Source organism: Mobula birostris, chromosome 18 (assembly GCF_030028105.1).
Source record: "Mobula birostris isolate sMobBir1 chromosome 18, sMobBir1.hap1, whole genome shotgun sequence".
In the NCBI taxonomy this organism is placed as follows: domain Eukaryota; kingdom Metazoa; phylum Chordata; class Chondrichthyes; order Myliobatiformes; family Myliobatidae; genus Mobula; species Mobula birostris.
This window is the reverse complement of record NC_092387.1, coordinates 36,474,217-36,493,277: the sequence shown is the minus strand read 5'-3', so window position 1 is coordinate 36,493,277 and position 19,061 is coordinate 36,474,217. Positions and strand designations below refer to the sequence as shown.

The following is a 19,061-nucleotide window of genomic DNA, read 5'->3' as shown; positions in this document are numbered from 1 at the left end:
GGGTTAACAACGGTAAGCAGACCTCCCCTCCTACTGACTTTGCAACAAATCCACTGGCTTTTCTTATGGCAATTTCTGAAGTTCCAAAACATGTCTTTAGAGTGTATGGGAAACAAAGCTTTGAAAATTGAATGTGTCAAAGAATATTCATTTTGTCAAAGACACATAGCTCTGATCATCTAATATCATATATGCCTTTACTTTTTGCTCAGAATATCCTTTCAGGTAGATGTTGACTAGACATATTTTAGAGCAGGATTTGCTTTGGAAGCCTTTCCCACATATCTCTGTGAATGAAGTAGCTACATCCGATGGATGCTCAGCTGGTTCCACCCTGTGCTCTGCTATTGGTGTGCTAGAACCAGTTGTACCCCAAGTTGCTGGCCCTGAATGAAATACTGATATATGCTGGTCACTGTTGCACTCAGCGTAGTATATAATAACTTTGGTCTTTTGCTTGGTGTGCTGTTGAACCACAATATTTGAAATATATTGACTGCCCCTTTAGAAAGTTTCTCCAGTCTGCAAGTCGATTTTCCCCTGAAGCCTCTGCATTTCCTTAAGAGGTAAGGTTTCTTATGGACAGTGCATTGTCTATCGGGGTTCATGATAGTTTTCCATTTTAGTTTTGCTGACCATGCTTTTGCTGGAGACCTCTCTGAATGAGATATTGCTGAAAGCTGAGAGCATAAAACTGGGATCATTTCGCATTTCTGTGTGGCGGCAGATGAAATCCACAAAGAATGAAAATGGAGGATAGAGGGTATTATTCTTCATTTTACACCTGAGACTCTCAGTCACACACTGTTCTTGCATATTGCTCAGTAGTTTCTCCGCTGTAGGGTTTACTCCTCTTGCAGTGTCCTAGAAACTCAGTCCTGGTAGGTAACCCTCGTTTTTTGCGGCTTGCAGTTTTGACAACAGATCTGCAAGCTCCTGAAACTTCTGTGGTTCTTTGTGAGAGATCTTTGGAAAATGATCAAATCTACTGAACAGAGACTCTTTGATTTATTCTGGAGAGCCATAGCATTTGTCCAACCCCTGCCACAGCATTTGACACGCCTCGTAGATAGATTATTAATGCAAACTGCCCTAACCCTTCTTGCACGTTACAGTGACTCCTCTTAAAGCCACTTTCAGAGGTCTAGCTCTTTGCTAGGTTTCAGATTTAGACCTTCCAAGGCATAGCGATAGCTTGACTTCCCAGAACAGATCATTGGCAGACCAGTTGTTAAACACTTTCAGTCCCACTGTGACTAGGTCTCGACGAGCCAGATCTAATGCATGTGTGGCTCCTGAGTGAGAGCATTGTGAAGACTGGTTTGGCAAATGTGTTTCCTGGGATGAATGGAATTTCCATGTCTATGCAAATAGGCTTTCTATCAGTGGCAAATCTTGACTGAGGTCTTTGTTGTGGTTGAACTGTGGAATGGGGTATTTTGAGTCATGCTGCTGTAGACCTTGACCGTCATTACTTTAGACTACATGAAAGGCATATTGGCTGAGTGGTGTGGGCAGCTTCTCCTTGTAGAGCTGAGGCACTGTCTTTTGTTATAGGCAAAATGCATTTGGACATGCTCTTTAGTAAGGTGCATTGGCTGTTGTGAGGGCAAAGGATGACTGATTCTGGTTATAGACTCAACATTTTTTAAGTCAGCTCCTCTGTCATACACCTCAGCTTCACGCTCTTCCTTGAGAGCATGTAATGTAACCCTATACATGTTCTCTCCATATCTATACATTTGCTTTTTCCATTTGCATCTCAACTTCATGCCTAGCTCAAGCTGCTCTCTTCCTTACTACTTCAGCTTCGGCACTAGCTCGTACTGTAGCTCTGCTAATTGTGGTGTCGCTTGAGCATCTTGGAGACAACAATTGAGTCACATTCTGATCCAGGTCTTGGCGATCGATATTGCTCGGGTTGGAAGCTGACCTTACTGTGCATGGTGTTCAGATGTCTCCAGTCCAATGGCGATGCCTCGGAAGACAAGCTATCTTTTCACTTTATTGCCCTCACTCTGTGTATGTACACAGTGAGGCGGACAAGACAGAAGTTTTCTTCAGGGTTTTGAAAGTGAGATCTCTTTTTTGTTAAAAGATATTTCTGCTTCAAGGGCAAATCGAGAGTGGACAGAGATGAATGACTTTCTGCCGTGCGTTTCAAATAGAAAATAACTAACCAGTACAGGAAATGATATAAAAACAAAAGCTTATGTATAGGAAATGATGTTCATTCAAAATGATCTGCACCTCTAGAGGCCAGAACACTTTGATTCTGAGTGACAGGTTATTATCATGGCACCATTCAAACAGATTTTCATTCTTCCTCCAGTATGCTGATGTCTTTGACTCGGCCAACAACAGTGGTGCCATCAGCAAACTTAGATATGATATTGGAGTTGTAATTAGCCACATGATCATAGGTATAAAGCAAGTAAAGCAGGGGGCTAAGCACACAGCCTTCTGGTGCACGTGTGCTGATGGTGAATGCGGAAGAGATGTTGTTGCCAATCTGTATCGACTGGGGTCGGCAAGTGAAGAAATTGAGGTCTATTTACATAGGGAGTTAGATTATGCACACTGCCCTCTAGATGGAAGGAATTCAGAGAGTAACTCTTCTGCCACTGAGAAGAGGCAGCTGACGAGGACTTTGGCAATGCCAATGCCCGTGGATGACAGCAGGAAGATGTTACTGTACTTACTGCTGTCAGATTTGCACCCCATTTTGAAGTCTCTAAGATTCCCTGGCATGTCCTCCTCTCAGAACTGGACAATAATGTTGTGGATTTGTGACTGAAGCACTCGCTGGCACGTTTTAGAACCTCATCAATGAAAGAGCTTGCACCAAAGTGTCTCCTGTTTTTCAGTTGATATATGGGCTTTGTGACCTCTTGGGCAGAAGAGGCAACAAGCCTAGGACAGACAGATTTCTGGTCAATGGAGTCAAGTTCAGCAAGGTGGCAGACAGGGGCAGGCCAGGCTCAGGAGTGAAGATGGCGAATGGAGAGGATCAGCAAGTTAGAACATGACAGGAACCAGACCACCAGAGTGCACACTGCCTTATCCAGCCTGTTATCATCAAAAAACCTGACACGAAAACACTAGATGTTATTGCTCTTTAAGGATCCTGCAAAGGTAGCTCTTTTCAGCAGAGCCTCATAGGTAACCTGATGATTTCCAGCCACAGCTGGTTCAGTGTTTGGATTGCCCTGAAGACCAGAGAAACCAAGGGAAGATTTGATCAGAATGACAAGGAGATCTAGTTCATTAACCACAAATGCATTAATTTAAACTCCATCACAACCCAAGGAGCTCTGCAGGTACCTGAAGGCTGAGGTCCAGCAGAAAGCCCATGACCTGAAGAACAGATAGTGGGTGGAAAGAGTACAAGATATCCAGCAACTCCACAACTGCCATGACACACTCAGCTTTGGGTGCACCATCATGCCACTGATAGCCCAGACACTGGCCCCACCTCAATGATAGCCAAAAATATAGGTGAACCTAACAATCACAGAGAGGCAATCACTGCCCACTGAAAGGAACACTTCAAAAATCCTCAAAACCATAACTCTGTCCATAACCTGATGTGGGCATACTTATACCTAATACACAGACCCCAGGGCTCAAACAGTACACGCTGACCACAGTGCCCACCCATATCCCTCTAATCCTTGCTCTTCCATGAACTTATCCAAATGCTTCCTGAATTATACTATTGCAGCTCAACCAAATATTTTCCTGACAGTTCGTTCAACATACTCAGCATTCTCTGTGTGTAAACGTTTGCTGCTCAGCTGCCTTTTAAATCTTCCCTCCTCACCCTAAATATGTGCACCCCATTTTTGGGCTCCCCTACCTGGGGAAAAAATTTCTTTAGGCATCTTTATCTATGCCTTATCTAACTCTATGCTCAAAGCCCAGACAGATGAAGGCCAACGTGCTACATATCTTTTCAGCAACCTCTCTACCTGTGACACCACTTTCAACAAATGACATACTTGTACCCCTGAGTCCCTGTGTTCCATTACACTCCCTGGAGCCTTCCGATTCATAGTACCAGTCCTACGCTGATTTGACTTTCCAGAATACATCACCTTACACTTATCTGTATTGAAATCTATTTGCCAGTGCTGAGCCCAATTCCCTAACTGATTGAGATCCCCTTGTAGTTATGACAACTTTCTTCACTATCAAACAACATCTCCTAATTTTGTGTCATCTGCAAACTTACTGATAAAGCCTTGGTCAGAATCCATTTCAAGTTTGGAGTAAAAATACTCATGTGGGCAAAAATGAATAAAAGCATTGAGTTTCCAGTCATCCTGAGAACTCGTATTCTGCAGACATTTTCCTCTGCATCAGAATGTTCAAGGTATGTAAACATGCCCTGTCCAGTACAGGAGAACTGCTACACTGTCTGATGTAATATCTTTCAAATGGGGTGTTAAAATACTCAAATGAATGTGAAGAATCATAAAAAGAATTCTCCCAACTGTCTTGTCAATATCTACCCTCCACCTGACTTCGGATTATTCAATTGTACTTCATTACTGAGGCTTTGTCAAATTTCCAACAAAGAATATACTTCCAAGAATAATCAAGTGGCTGTACATGCACTATGATCCATAGTTGAAAAAAGCTCTTCGTAAATTGAAGCTTCTTCATTGCGTTCATCACTCACCTGAGATCAGCATCAGGGATGTACGAGTGAACAAACTGGGCCAACGACTCATGGATAATTTTCTCCAATGTCATGGTACCAGTTGCTGAAGAACTACAAGGTTCCACCTGCAAAAACAAAGCAAGTGTATAGTCGCACATTGAAGTGGAAAGGACATTAATTTAAAATAACAGAGGATTTCTCAAGTTTAAATTCAATGTCATTCAATCGTATACATGTATACTGCCAAACAAAACAATGTTCCTCTGTACCAGGGTGCACAACACAGTACATATAACTCACACACAGCACAAAGTAATATCACTACAAATAAACTGACAAAAAATAAAATATATTCTAAAAGACTGATATCTAGGATAAGATGTATTTACGACACAAGCTAAAACAGTATAATGCTACTGGTACTTTATACCTGATGAAACCTGGATGGTGGCAGGGAGTTCAGTAGTTCTTACTGCTTCAGGAATGAAGCTATTTCCTAATCTAACAGTCCCTGCCCTAATGCCATGGTACCTCCTACCTGATGGTAGGGGGACAAAGAGATTGTGGAACGGATGGGAGGGTTCTTTGAAACTGCTAAGGGCCCTGAATATGCAGTACTCCTGATAAATATCTCAGATGGGTGCAAGAAAGACCCCGATGATCCACCCAGTAGTCTTGACAACCCTTTGTAGGGACTTGCGGTCAGATGCCTCGCAATTCCTGCATCAGACAGTGATGCAGCTGGTCAGGACACTTATCTCGTTAGCGATCTCATCCTTGTTCTTTAGATTAAATTGTTTTAAATCTTATATATATGTAATACTGAAACAAAATCATGATACACGGACAGTCTGTTGCCAATTAACTCATTACATTTAAAATGCAAATTCTATTTTCAAATTTACAGTACTGTGCTAAAGTCTTTGACACATATATATATAACCAGGGTGCCCAAGACCTTTGCACAGTACTATAGTAATTTTATATATTGCACTGTACTGCTGCCACAAAAAAAAACAAATTTTATGACGTCAATGATGATAAACTGGAGTCTGATGTGGGTCTCAACTGGAGACTGAGAATGGGAAGGAGGAGGGAAGGAGTGGGAAGCACCGAAGAGATATTCTGTAATTATTAATAAACCAATTGTTTGGAATCAAATGACCTTGCCTTGTGTCTCAAGGCTGTTTGTGTCTGCACCCACGCCACCTCCTGCCCCTGGCACTCCTCCTCTGCCACCTGTCCCACACCCCTCCGCCGGCAATGCACTCTCACCATTCCCAACATCCTTTGTTCCCACCAGATTTACAAACTTGCTGTCTGCTCCACGTTGACAAATACAGTACTGTACAAAAGTCTTAGGCACCTACCTTCATATATGTGCCTAAGACATTTGCCCAGTACTGTATACCACAAACATTAGCCTTTTCTCAATTTAACCCCCCCATACTTTGCCGTTTATCACCAATTCTAGCACAAGTGTATGTCGAGGGTAAACTGGATTAACTGTCACCACTAATACTGGCATCAATATACCTCTCGTACTTTGTAAAGTGGCTACTGAGTGTATGTTCATTTGGGGTGAGGGTAAACTGGATTAACAATCACATGGTTAGCATGAGTCAATAAATTCCCTGTCCAAGAAACAATGGTGTCTATTAATTGATATCTGTTGATTCCCCATGGCATTGTTCTAATTAAAATAATAAGAACCCATATCTCTCCTTGAGTCTTGATTATTTGCTTTTTCTTTTTAAGTTATTTTTCTCTCCACCCCTCGGAGTCATGGGTCACATCTAACAAAAGCAGCAGAAATTATCTTATTGCTTCTTGGGTGTCAAGATAAAAGTAAGTAGTGGTGATTGGGTTCAGAGACTTTCACAGATTTCAAATTAGCCAGACCATTTTTCTTCAGCCGTGAGTGGGAACCACAACAAAACTTGTGATGACAAAATCTCGGACAACTAGGGGCTTTCTGTTTCTGTCAGTTCAATATACTACACAAGTTTTCTCCATTTGTAGCCTAGGGAAAATATGGCATAACACAAGTGGTTTAGGACAATTGGGCTGAGACCCGAATGGCAGAGAAACATCAGGTAATATCAGCCAGAGATCATTTTATCACATCTGTGGCTGAACAGGCTTCATTTCAAATACACAATCTTATCTTTTATCACGTGAATCAGGTAATTAGATTAATTCGTGATTACGTACGATTCGATGATACATTCAATTAAATGTCCTACTGCTCTTTCTAACTTTCCTTAAATTTTTAAATTGGAATACTGTATAGGGGGGCAGAGTACTCACATCTGATTGGTCACCGGTAACCATTTCATGGATTATAGATTAGCAACCTAGTCCACCAATCAAATTGTTAGAAATAGACATTCTGTTTTTGTGAACACAATTGGAATACGTTAAATTGCAGATCGCCGTGTTTAGATTTATTTTTGACTGTGGCATTTATTACTATTTAATTGAATATATATACAAAAACATTTTTCCCGGCACTTATCTAATTTACTCGTAAATACATAGCACTCAGTGTTCATGCCCCATTCAGCTCCTTTACCATCCACTCCATGTATTTGCCTCCTTCCCAGATCAAAATTGAAATGTGGTTGAGGGGGGAAGATGGATCTGCTCTTTTGGGGGAGAAAATTGAAAATTCTGCTTTACAGCCACTTCTGTCACCTCCTTTCAACGGTACAAACACCCTGTTTCTCCGGGCTCTGAGAGAGACAGTACAGTATAGGAAGAGGTACTCAGTGGGATCAGCCTCAAGCTCCCTGTGTGGGGGGCAGGAAAGGTTTGCAACCTCAAACGTCATCCGTTTCCCCCCTCCACCGATGGAGCCGCACCTGCTGAGTGTCTCCAGGGAACTACTGCATTTCTGATTTGCTACATCAGAGATTTTAAAAGATTTTGATTCCCTGTGTTGATGAACAGCTAAGGCAGGGATCAGACAATACAGCCAGCTTGCATCTTCGATCGCAAGCTTGTGGAGCATTGTCTTTACAACCGACGGGCAGTGCCCGGGTATGGGGGGGGGGGGTCCAGTTATTTGTGCATCCGGCCCTCTTGCCGTGGGATTCGTGCTTCACCTCTTCCCCGGCCCGTCATCGTTCCCTCCGCCAATTCCCCGAGCTCCAATGCCTTACTTACACCGTTCCCGGCGGCAAACCGTCCCACTGCACAGACTGCAGCCGATCCCGGCGATAAACAACTCCAAATTGTGTGGCAGCCACCAACAAACCCCGCTCGCCGCCCGCGCGCACGTTCATTTCCCGCCCGCCGCCCGCGCGCACGTTCAATTTCCCCCCCCACCGTCCGCGCACACGTTCACCCCCAGGCCCTACCCCACCAACCGCGTGCATCGAGGGTGCATTCCCGCCAGCAATAAATGCAGCCCAGAGTACACGACTTTAACTAAGTTCCACTTAGCTTTTTCCCTCTAACAGAGGCGATCTTAGTCCCCCTGCCCGGTCAGGATGCCAAGTTCATCTGTCTCTGAGCCTACTTCTTTGGCAAAGATTCCCCACTGCTCACCTTCTCTTGACTTCAACCCTCTCCTTCTTGGACACCTAGTCTTCCGCCCACTCTGGATCTTATCATCACTAACTGCCAACAAGATCAGCTATCTTTCCTATTTTAACCTTATGCACTGCCTTTCACACTCTCTCCCTCTCTCTCTCACACTCTTTGATTTAAAGTGCATGGTGAAAAGACCATAAGATATAGGAGCAGAATTAGGCCATTTGGCTCATTGAGTCTGCTCTGCCATTCCATCATGGCTGATCCAACTTTCCCTCAGCCCCATTCCCCTGCCTTCCTCCATATCCCCTCAAGCCCTGACCAGTCTAGATTCTATCAACCTCTGTCTTAAATATACATAAAGACTCAGCCTCCATAGCTGCCTGCAGTAAAGAATCCCACTCTCTGGCTGAAGAAATTCCTCTTCATCTCCATTCTGTGTTCTGAGTTCTATTCTAAAATAGCCCCTCTATTCTGAGGCTGTGTCCTCTGGTCTTAGACTCTCCCACCACAGGAAACATCCTCTCCACATCCACTCTATCAAGGCCTTTCACCATTTAATAGGTTTCAATAAGGTCACCCCTCATTCTTCTGAATTGCAGTGAATACAGGCCAAGAGCAATGAAACACACTTCATATGAAAATAATTCAATCCAGGAATCATTTTCATGAACCTCCTTTGAACCCTCTCCAATTTCAGCACTTCCTTTCTAAGACCAGGGGCTCAAAACTGCTCACAATACTCCAAGTGAGGCCTCACCAGTGCTTTATAAAGTCTCAACATTATATCCTTGCTTTCATCTCTTGAAATTAATACTAACATTGCATTTGCCTTCCTCACTACGGACTCAACCTGCAAATTAACCTTTAGGGAATCCTGCACAAGGACTCCCAAGTCCCTCTGCACCTCAGTTTTTTGTATTTTGCTGTTGGACTCCGACCGTATTCCACTGAGATACAACACTGGGCGTCACGGGAGGTTGTTCCTGCCTGTGGCCATTGAACTTTGCAGCTCCTCCCATGGAGGGTTAGACACCCTGAGCCAATAGGCTGGTCCTGGACTTATTTCCATCTGGCATAGTTTGCATATTGTTGTTTGATTGTTTGTGGTTTTTGTATTGCTATATTTATGTTCTATTCTTGGTTGGTGCGGCTGTAACGAAACCCAATTTCCCTCGGGATCAATAAAGTATATCTATCTATCTATCTATCAATTTTCTCTCCATTTAGAAAGTAGTCTACTCTTTCATTTCTTCTGCTGTACAGTTCACCATACACTTTCTGACACTTCAATGTGTCATTTCTTTGTCCATTCTCTTAATCTGTCTAAGTTCTTCAGTAGCCTCTCTACTTTCTCAAAACTATCTGCCCCTTCACCTATCTTCATATGATCTGTAAACTTTGCAACAAAGTCTTTAATTCCATCATCAAATCATTGACATATAACATAAAAAGAATCGGTCCAACACAGACCACTCTGGAACACCACAAGTCACCAGCAGCCAACCAGAAAAGGCTCCCTTTATTCCCACTATTTGCCTCCTGCCAATCAGCTACTGCTTTATCCATGCTAGAATCTTTCCTGTAATACCACGGGCTCATAGCTTGTTAAGCAGCTTCATGTGTGGCACCTTGTTAAAGGCCTTCTCAAAATCCAAGTACACAGCATCAGCCAATTCTCCTTTGTCTATCCTGCTTGTTACTTCTTCAAAGAACAGACTTGTCAGGCAAGATTTTCCCTTGAGGAAACCATGCTGACTATGGCCTATTTGATCATGTGCCTCCAAGTACCCTGAAACCTCATTCTTAGTAATCAACTCCAATATCTTCCCAGCCACTGAGGTCAGACCATCTGGTCTATAGTTTCCTTTCATTTGCCTTTTTCCCTTCTTGATGAGCGCAGTGACATTTTTCAGTTTTCCAGTCTTCTGGAACCATTCCAGAATCTAATGGCTAATGCCTCCACCGTCTCTTCAGCCATCTCTTTCAAAACCCTGGATTGTACACCATCTTGTCCAGGTGACTTATCTAGCTTCAGACCTTTCAGTTTCCCAAGAATCTTCTCTCGAGAAATTGTAACTTCACACATTTCATGACCCCTGACACCTGGAACTTCCACCATATTGTTAGTGTCTCCCACAGTGAAGACTAATGCAGAATACTTACTCAGTTCGTCCGCCATTTTGTTGTCCCCCATTATTACCTCTCCAGCATCTTTTTCCAGTGGTCTGATATCCACTTTCACCTCTCTTTTACCTTTCATGTATCTAAAGAAACTTTTGGTATCCTCTTTAATATTATTGGCTTGCTTACTGTCATATTCCATCTTTACCTTCTTAATGACTTTCTAGTTACCTTCTGTTGTTTTATAAAAGCTTCCCACTAATTTTGTTCTATTATATGACCTCCCTTTTGCTTTTATATTGGCTTTTTCTTCTCTTGTAGCTATGTCATTTTGCTTTTAGAATACTTCCTCCTCTTTGGGATGTATATATCGTGTGCCTTCCAAATTTCTTCCAGAAATTCCAGCCATTGTTGGTCTGCTGTCATCCCTGCTAGTGTTATTTTCCAAGCAATTCTGGCCAGCTCCTCTCTCATGCCTCAGTAATTCCCTTTACTCCACTGTGATACTGATACATCTGACTTGAGCTTCTCCTTCTTAAATTTCAGGGTGAATTCAATCATATTATGATCACTTTCCCCTAACCTTAAGCTCTCTAATCAATTCTGGTCATTGCACAATACCCAATCCAGAATAGCTGATTCACCAGTGAGCTCTAAAAAGCCATCTCATAGGCATTCTACAAATTCCCCTCTTGAAATCCAACACCAACAAAGACATCCATTTCCATTCTTTCTTTATGTACCCTTAAAACTACTATATTATAAGTTTTGTTAATATTGGTAAACATTTATTGGTCACATACACAAAAGCTGGAGGAACTCAGCAGATCAGGAAGTACCAATGGAAATTAATTAACTGTTGATAGTTAACCAAGAACTTCCTTCAGGACTGAAAAGGAAAGGGGAAGACACCAGAATAAGAAGGTGAGCGTAGTGGAAGTTAATAGTTAGAAAGTTTTAGATGAAGCCAGGTGGAAAGATAAAGTGCTGGAGAAGAAGGATTCTGAAGGGAGAGGAGAGTGGACCATATGAGAAAAGGAAGGAGCAAGGGACCCAGGGAGAGGTTGATAGAAAGGTGAGAAGATATAAGAGGCCAGAGTAGGTAATAGAACATAGAATAGTACAGCACATTACAGGCCCTTCGGCCCACAATGTTGTGCCGACCCTCAAACCCTGCCTCCCATATAACCCCCCACCTAAAATTCCTCCATATACCTGTCTAGTAGTCTCTTAAGCTTCACTAGTGTATCTGCAGGGTGGGGGAGGAATTTTTTTTACCAGAAGGAGAAATCAATATTCATTCTATCAGGTTGAAGGCTACCAAAACAGAAGATAAGATGTTGCTTCTCCACCCTGGCACGTGATGGAATGGGAACTGGAATTAAAATGTTTGGCCACCGGGAAGTCCCACTTGTGGTGGTTGGAGCAGAGGTGCTCGATGAAGCAGTCCCCCAAATTACAATGGGACTCACCAATGTAGGGGAGGCCGCTTTGGGAGCACCAGACACAATGCACGGCCCCAGCAGGTTCAAAGGTGAAGTGTTGCCTCACCTGCTTCAGGCCCTGAATGGAGATGAGTGAGGAGGTGAATAGGCAGGTGTGGCATTCAGGCTGCCTGTAGGGATGTGCAGGGAGGGAGATCAGTGGGGAGGAATAAATGGACAAGGGAATTACAGAGGGAGTGATCTCTGCAGAAAGCAGAGAGAGATGGGGAGGTAAAGATATGTTTAGTGGTAGGATCCCTTTGGAGATGACAGAGGTTGCAGAGGATGATCTGTTAAATGTAGAAGCTCATGGAATTGTAGGTAAGGAGAAGAGGAAATCTATCACTGTTAAGGAGGTGGGAAGATGTGGTGAATGCTGATGCTCAGGAAATGGAGGAGATGCAGGTGAGGGCAGCATCAAGAGAGGAGGAAGGGAAACCCCATTCTTTGAAGGAAGAGGACATCTCTGATCCTGGGAAAGCCACAACCTGGGAACAGATGTGAAGGAACTAAGAAAAAGGAATAACAATTTTAAGGGAGATAGGGTGGGAAGAGGTATAGTCAAGATAACTGAGGGACTCAGAAGGTTTATAAAAGATTGAAGGAGGACTTTTAGTAGATATATTTTGAAGGAAGTATTCTGTTTATTACCTATCATTATTACGATATTGTTGCACCGTGAGATTACCCTTGTTTACATGGCATAGTTATGGAGTGTTGTATTGTACTTAGGTTAACACTTATTGCAAAGATAATCAGCAATCAATATATTCAGGTGTGTGGTGATTCTGTATTGAGCTTAATATGTATTTTACTTAAATTTCTGCAGTTTCACAAGTAAGATCTCATTAAAAACCATGAAGGAAGCTTCCAGCTCGGATGATTTTTGAGAAAGCTTTCAACTCACTACATAGCTTTGTATATCCGCACTGCGAGGTTTCAAAGGTACACTTAATGTCAGGGAAATGTACACAATATACATCCTGAAATGCTTTTTCTTCCCAACCATTCACGAAAACAGAGGAGTTCCCCAAAGAATGAACGACAGTTAAATGTTAGAACCCCAAAGATCCCCCCAGCTTCCCTCCCTCCCACGCGTAAGTGGCAGTGAACAACAATCCCCCCTTCCCCTACCGGTAAAAAATAGCATCAGCACCCACCACCAAGCACTCAAGTGTGAGCAAAACAGCAGCAAAGATACAGACTTGCAGTACTCCAAAGACTACTTGCTCACCTGGTATTCGACATACCACAGACTCTCTCTCTATCTCTCTCTCTCTCTCTCTCTCTCTCTCTCTAATAAGGGAGAAAGAGGTGTCTCCATTTCACAGCAGGAGGGGAGGCATAACGAACAACTCGCTGGTTTATGATGTTAAAAGTCCATTGCATCACTTTTTTTGAGTTCTGTGCCCAAAGATCTCAGGTCTCTGGGCACACAGCCTTAGATCTTCCATCTCCCATGAAACACCGGTCTCCCGCCCAGACGCCGACCCCCAATTCCCTTGCCTCCAGAGCCTTGAGATCTTGGCCCTGTGAAAGCGAGCTGAGCTCTTAGGCCGAGCCCTTGGCGTGCCAAATAACAGCCAGTTGTGAAACCCCGAGAGCGGGGCCCGTTCCCACAAAGAACCGTAGTCAGTGTAATTCCAGGTCAGTGCCTTCAAAAAAACACTGAAAGGCAAAAATAGAGATATTAAAGATGGAAGTAGAGCTGCTTCTGAAGATGCAAGCAAAGGAGTCGCCGTTAGGCGCCATTAGTCCTCCTAAGCTCCTCCTCCAGTAGAGTGAAAAAGATAACTTGTCTTCAAAGACATTGCCCATGGATTGGAGAGGCATCTAAACACTGTATATGACAACATCAGATTCTGACCCAAGCAACATCAAATGCCAAGACCTGGAAGTCAAGTCAACTAATCATGGGTTAGTTTGCATTGCTCAAACTAACCCATGATTAGAATAGCTGTAGCACGTGCCAATGCCAGGGCCGAAGTGGCAAGATTGAGAATGGCTAATGCTAAGCATGAAGTTGAGATGCAAACAGAAAAGCTCACATAGACATGAAGAGAGCATTGGTAGGTAGAGGCTACATTAAGTGCACTCAAGGAAGAGCATGAGGCTGAGGTTACCTTAGCAGATGCAAAGGTGTATGAAACAGCAGCTGACTTAAGACAGATGAGTTTACAACCAGAATCTATCATGCTTTGCCATCACAACAACCAATGCAGTTTAGTAAAGAATATGTCCAAATGCAAACACGAGGAATTCTGCAGATGCTGGAAATTCAAACAACGCACATCAAAGTTGCTGGTAAACACAGCAGGCCAGGCAGCATCTCTAGGAAGAGGTACAGTCGACGTTTCGGGCCGAGACCCTTCGCCAGTCCTGACAAAGGGTCTCGGTCCGAAACGTTGACTGTACCTCTTCCTAGAGATGCTGCCTCGCCTGCTGCGTTCACCAGCAATGTTAAGATGTCCAAATGCATTTTGGTTATGAAAAAGACAGTGCTCCAGCTCTACAAGGAGAAGTTGTCCACCCCACACAGCCAGCATGCATTTCATATGGTTGAGATATTGACAGTCAAGGACTACAGCCAGCAAAGACCCATAACACCCCCTTCAGCAATTTAATCAGAGCAAACACTTCAGATAAGTGTTTCTATCGATGCCAGTCTGATCTGCACAGACATGGACAGACTGAACTTCCATCCATTCCGGGACACACATTTGGCAAACCAGTCTCCACAATTCCCTCATTCAGGAGCCACGGGTGTATTTCAGTTAGCTTGGTATCTGGCTGATCAAGACCTAGTCACAGCAGAACTAAGACAACCAGTCTGCCGGTCATCTGTACTGGAAATCAAGTTTTTGAAATGTTGTGTAAGGACTCAGCCTCAAACTGGACAAAGAACTAGAACTTCTCTGCAAATGGCTTGATGGAGAGTCGCTGCAACACAGTTAGGGCAATGCAGATTAATAATCCATCTACTAGTTTACAGATGCTGTGGCAGAGACCAGACAAATGTTATGGCTCTCCAGAGGCAATTGAAGAATCCCTCTTCAGCAGACAAAATAATTTTTCCAAAGTTCTCACACAAAGGACCACAGAAGTTACAGGAGCTTGCAGCTCTGTTGTCGGAACTGCAAACTGCAAAAATCGAGGGTTACCTACCAGGACTGAGTTTTTTGGACACCGCAAGAGGAATAAACCTCAGAGTGGAGAAACTGCTAAACAATATCCTAGGACAATGGACGACTGAAGGGTTCAAGATTAAAACAAAACATAATGCTCACTAGCCACCACTTTCATTGTTCATGAAATTTGTCTGCCACAATGCAGTAATGCAAAGTGACCCAAGTTTTATGCCCTCTACTCTGGTAACTCATCATTCGAAGAGAAGAGCATGGGAAACCAAAACCCCTATTAAGGTCAACCACACTGAAGTAGAAAACTCCATCATGATCCCCAGTAGACAATGAATGGTTTAAAAGAAACCTCACCCCTTAAGGAAATGCAGAGGATTCAGAGAAAACCCACTTGCAGACCAGAGATGCTTTATAAAGGAGCATTCAAGATGTTCCAAATGTTGTTCCTCAATAGAGCACCAAGCAGAGGACTGTAAAGCTATCACACACTCCACTGAGTGCAACAGTGACCAGAGCATATCAGCACTTCATTCAGGGTCAGCACCTTGCGGCAGAACTGGTTCCAGCACATCTGCAGCAGAGCACAGCCAGGAACCAGCTGAGCATCCATTAGATGTAGCTAATTCCTCACACACAGAGGTATGTGGGAAAGCCTTCCAAGGCAAATCTTGCTCTAAAATATGTCTTTCTGAAATGATAATCTGATCAAAAAATAAAGGTGTATGTGATATCCTGTAGAAGTGTGGTGGAGAGTATATTAATTGGTGGCATCATAGCCTGGTAAGGAAACATGAACACACTCGAATGGAAAATCCTACAAAGAGTAGTGGATACATCCAAGTCCATCATGAGTAAGGCCCTCCCAACCATTGAGCACATCTACATCAAATGCCTTTGCAGGAAAGCAGCATCCATCATCAGGGACCCCCACCACACAGGACATGCTCTCTTCTCACTGCTGCCATCAGGAAGGAGGTACAAGAGCCTCAGGACTCACACCACCTGGTTCAGGAACAGTTACTATCCCTGAACGATCAGGAAGAAAGTACAAGAGCCTCAGGACTCACACCACCCTCAACCATCAGGCTCTTGAACTAAAGGGGATAACTTCACTCAAGTTCACTTGCCCCATCATTGAAAGGTTCCTTCAACCTACAGACTTGCTGTCAAGGATTTCATGATATTTATTGCTTGTGAAACGCTCTTTACTGGGCGCCTTCTGGAAATGCAGCTTGTTAGGCCCTTGCTAACAGCCTCTGGACTCCGTGGCAAGAAATCCACCTTTCTTGGGCTTTGTACATCTAAGGTGCATGTGACTTTGGTCCCGCCAAATCCCATGAGGCTGGGATGTCTTGCCCACCCAAACCCCGGTTTGTGTGACTGCTGTGTGATTCAATGCTCCTGGCAATTGCCCATCGGCAAGAAATAACAGATTGTACATAAAGAAGTATATTTAAGAACGTTAACTTAAACAATCAGTTATTAAAAGAAAGAAAGGAAAAAACAAAAAGTGCCAGTTATTCTTAAACAGTCACATGTGCATAGTGGAGCTCAAACTTTCCAGAAGTTGTTGTTTTTGATGTACGCGCTACACCTTCTGAACGTCGCTTAGAATCCATCTCGAACAAATGGACTCGCCCACGGGAGTATTGGTCCTTCCTCCTTGAAGTCATTCATCTGCACAAAGCACCTTGTGCAACAGAGACAGCATCCTCAGCCATCTTCCTCCTATCTTGTCCCAGCTCTTGCCAACAAAGACCTCGGCCACAACAGTGTCCTCCACAAAAAAATGCTCTGCCCAGCACTCTCTAGCACCTTCTCCCAACTCCACCATCCTGATTGGCTGACACCACATTCTGATGTTGAGCAACAAAGCCTGTTATCCCAGCTCAAACCCAACAGGCTGAAAGCAGAACAGACTACTCTTACAGAACTGCTAAGTTGAGATACCTACAGCACAGCAGTAAAAATCTTAACCAGGGCATTATACTTGTTTATTTATTAATTTTTTTTTTGTATTTGCACAGATTGTTATCTTCTGCATTCTGGTTGAATACCCCAGATAGGCAATCTTTCATTGTCTCTGTTGTTATTATTATTCTATAGAGTTATTAAGTATGCCCACAAGAAAATGAATCTCAGGGTTGTATATGGTGACATATAGGTACTTTAATAATAAATTTACTTTGAACTTTGAACTTTGATATTAAATGTTCAGTGATTGTGCTATCAGCAAAGTCAACATTATTTGACATTCAGTATTCAAACTTCCATTTCCTTGTACGTGCTAAAGATGTTCTGGAGCATCAGAAGTTGACTGAAGAAGAACCAGTGGATTTGTCGTGGAATCAATAAGAAGCGAGGTCTTCTTAGCTTTGCCAGCCCTCATTGAGTGTTAGTATATTCCCAACAACAAGGATGAAATCTCAGCTCCTGAAGCTTCATATAGTCATTTACATCTAAAAGACATGCTAGCTGTCAGTATTCCTCCACTTGACTCTTCTGAGACTCTCCTGTTGCTCGACAGAGACACCATTCATGCTCTTAAGATACATGAACAGTGCAACAATCAGTACAATGTACCTCATGCCCAACGACTGGACCTGGGTTGGGTCATAATTGGTGAAGTCTGCCTCAGTGGTGCTCATCAGCCCTTTGTCAGCACATTTGAGATTAACGTCCTGGAGAAGGGTGCCCAAGCCATTTCAGATGCTGTGAGAATAGAATCTGTAAGAAAGAGAATTAAATCATTTTCTAGTGCAGACAAAGCAGTCAGCGTGCTGAAAGCAATGTAAGACATGTTGGCACAGTCTAGTCTCAGACTGCATAATATAGCATTCAACAGCGCTGAGGTCAGTCTTTTCCCATCTGAAGATCTGGTCAAAGGACGACACAATCTTGAACTTGGACAGATCTACCCCCTATGCAGTGCAGTCTGGGCCTTGGATCAGACCTCATTACTAGTAGACACCTTTACTACCAGGTCGCTGATACTGAAAGACACTTTATGCGTCATGGCATGTTGGAGGCTATCAGCAGCTTATTCGACCCTCTTAGATTTGCTGTTCCAGTCAGTATTGAGGGAGATTTCATGTGTAATGTCTTGTTAAGATTTCTACTGCTATGCTGTGAAGTATTTCTGTTTTAGCAGTTTTCTGCAAAAACAGTGTGTCCTGCTAGTAAGAGTGTTTTGGCTTTGGCTAAAGATAAGGAGACATGTTGTGTCAGGCAATTGGATTGTCTTGGTACCTGTTGTAACTTTCTGTCCAGCGGGATGCCTGTCAACTGTTTGATGACATTGAAAAATTGGTAAATGTACTCTCTTCATAATTTTATGCTGGTGTACGATTTGTTGCTTCCTGGCGACCGATATTTGTGTACGGGGCAGTATTTACACAGGATTCACTACAATCAATGTTCCTTAATCGGAACATTCTGACTTCCCTGTTTGGTTGAACGCCAAATCATACCACCCCTAGATGTATATTGCTAATGAAAGGTGCCCTTCTCACTGCTGAGTCATGTGACTGTTAGCAGAGTTAGCTAACGAGCCCGGTGAGAGGGTTGCACCCCGGACACTTGTGGATGGGATGTCCCATTCCCTAAAGGGAAACATGAGCAGTGTTCTTCCTTTCAGGATCTTGAAGATTTGAAGATTCCAAGGACCTACACAATTCCACTATCTAGAACCCAGAAGAGCCAATGGAACTAGGTTCCGACTGATCTCAGCCCGGATGATCATGCTACTAGAGGGCTCCGAGCTAATCAGCTCACCCCTCTTCATGGTTCACCGGCTCAGCATTTCTTGCTGATGCCCAGCAGGAACATCATCAAGGATGACATCTTCGAAGTGAGAACAGTTAAAGACTGTGCAGTAAGACTATTGCAAGGCCACTCTCTGAGACTATTCTTCTTTTGCCAAAGACTTAATGAAACCATCAGTTAACATTTAGTTTCAGTCGTTAAGCTTGATACCCTATGGATGTCAGGCAGCGAGTGTACTGGCCTCTAGAGATACAGTTCATTTTGAATGACCATCACTTCCTGTACATAAGCTTTTTCTTAATATAATTTCCTGCATGGATTAATTTGGATTTCATTTTGAAGCAC

At 43.3% G+C, this 19,061-nt stretch overlaps 1 protein-coding gene across 4 annotated transcripts in view; it reads right to left on the bottom strand.

The window, feature by feature from the left end:
- The window catches only part of cuedc2 (CUE domain containing 2), a 54,942-nt gene extending 47,027 nt beyond the window's left edge, over positions 1-7,915 (bottom strand). For all 4 annotated transcript variants that reach the window (XR_011889630.1, XM_072282512.1, XM_072282513.1 and 1 more), the window contains exons 1-2: positions 7,835-7,915; positions 4,685-4,791 (exon numbers count right to left, since the gene is read on the bottom strand). Coding sequence is in view for 3 of the 4 variants with exons in the window: in XM_072282512.1 (XP_072138613.1) it covers positions 4,685-4,758 (74 nt within the window). In the remaining variant the exon portion in view is untranslated. The remainder of the gene's footprint in view (positions 1-4,684; positions 4,792-7,834) is intronic.
- Between the last annotated feature and the right edge of the window lie 11,146 nt (positions 7,916-19,061).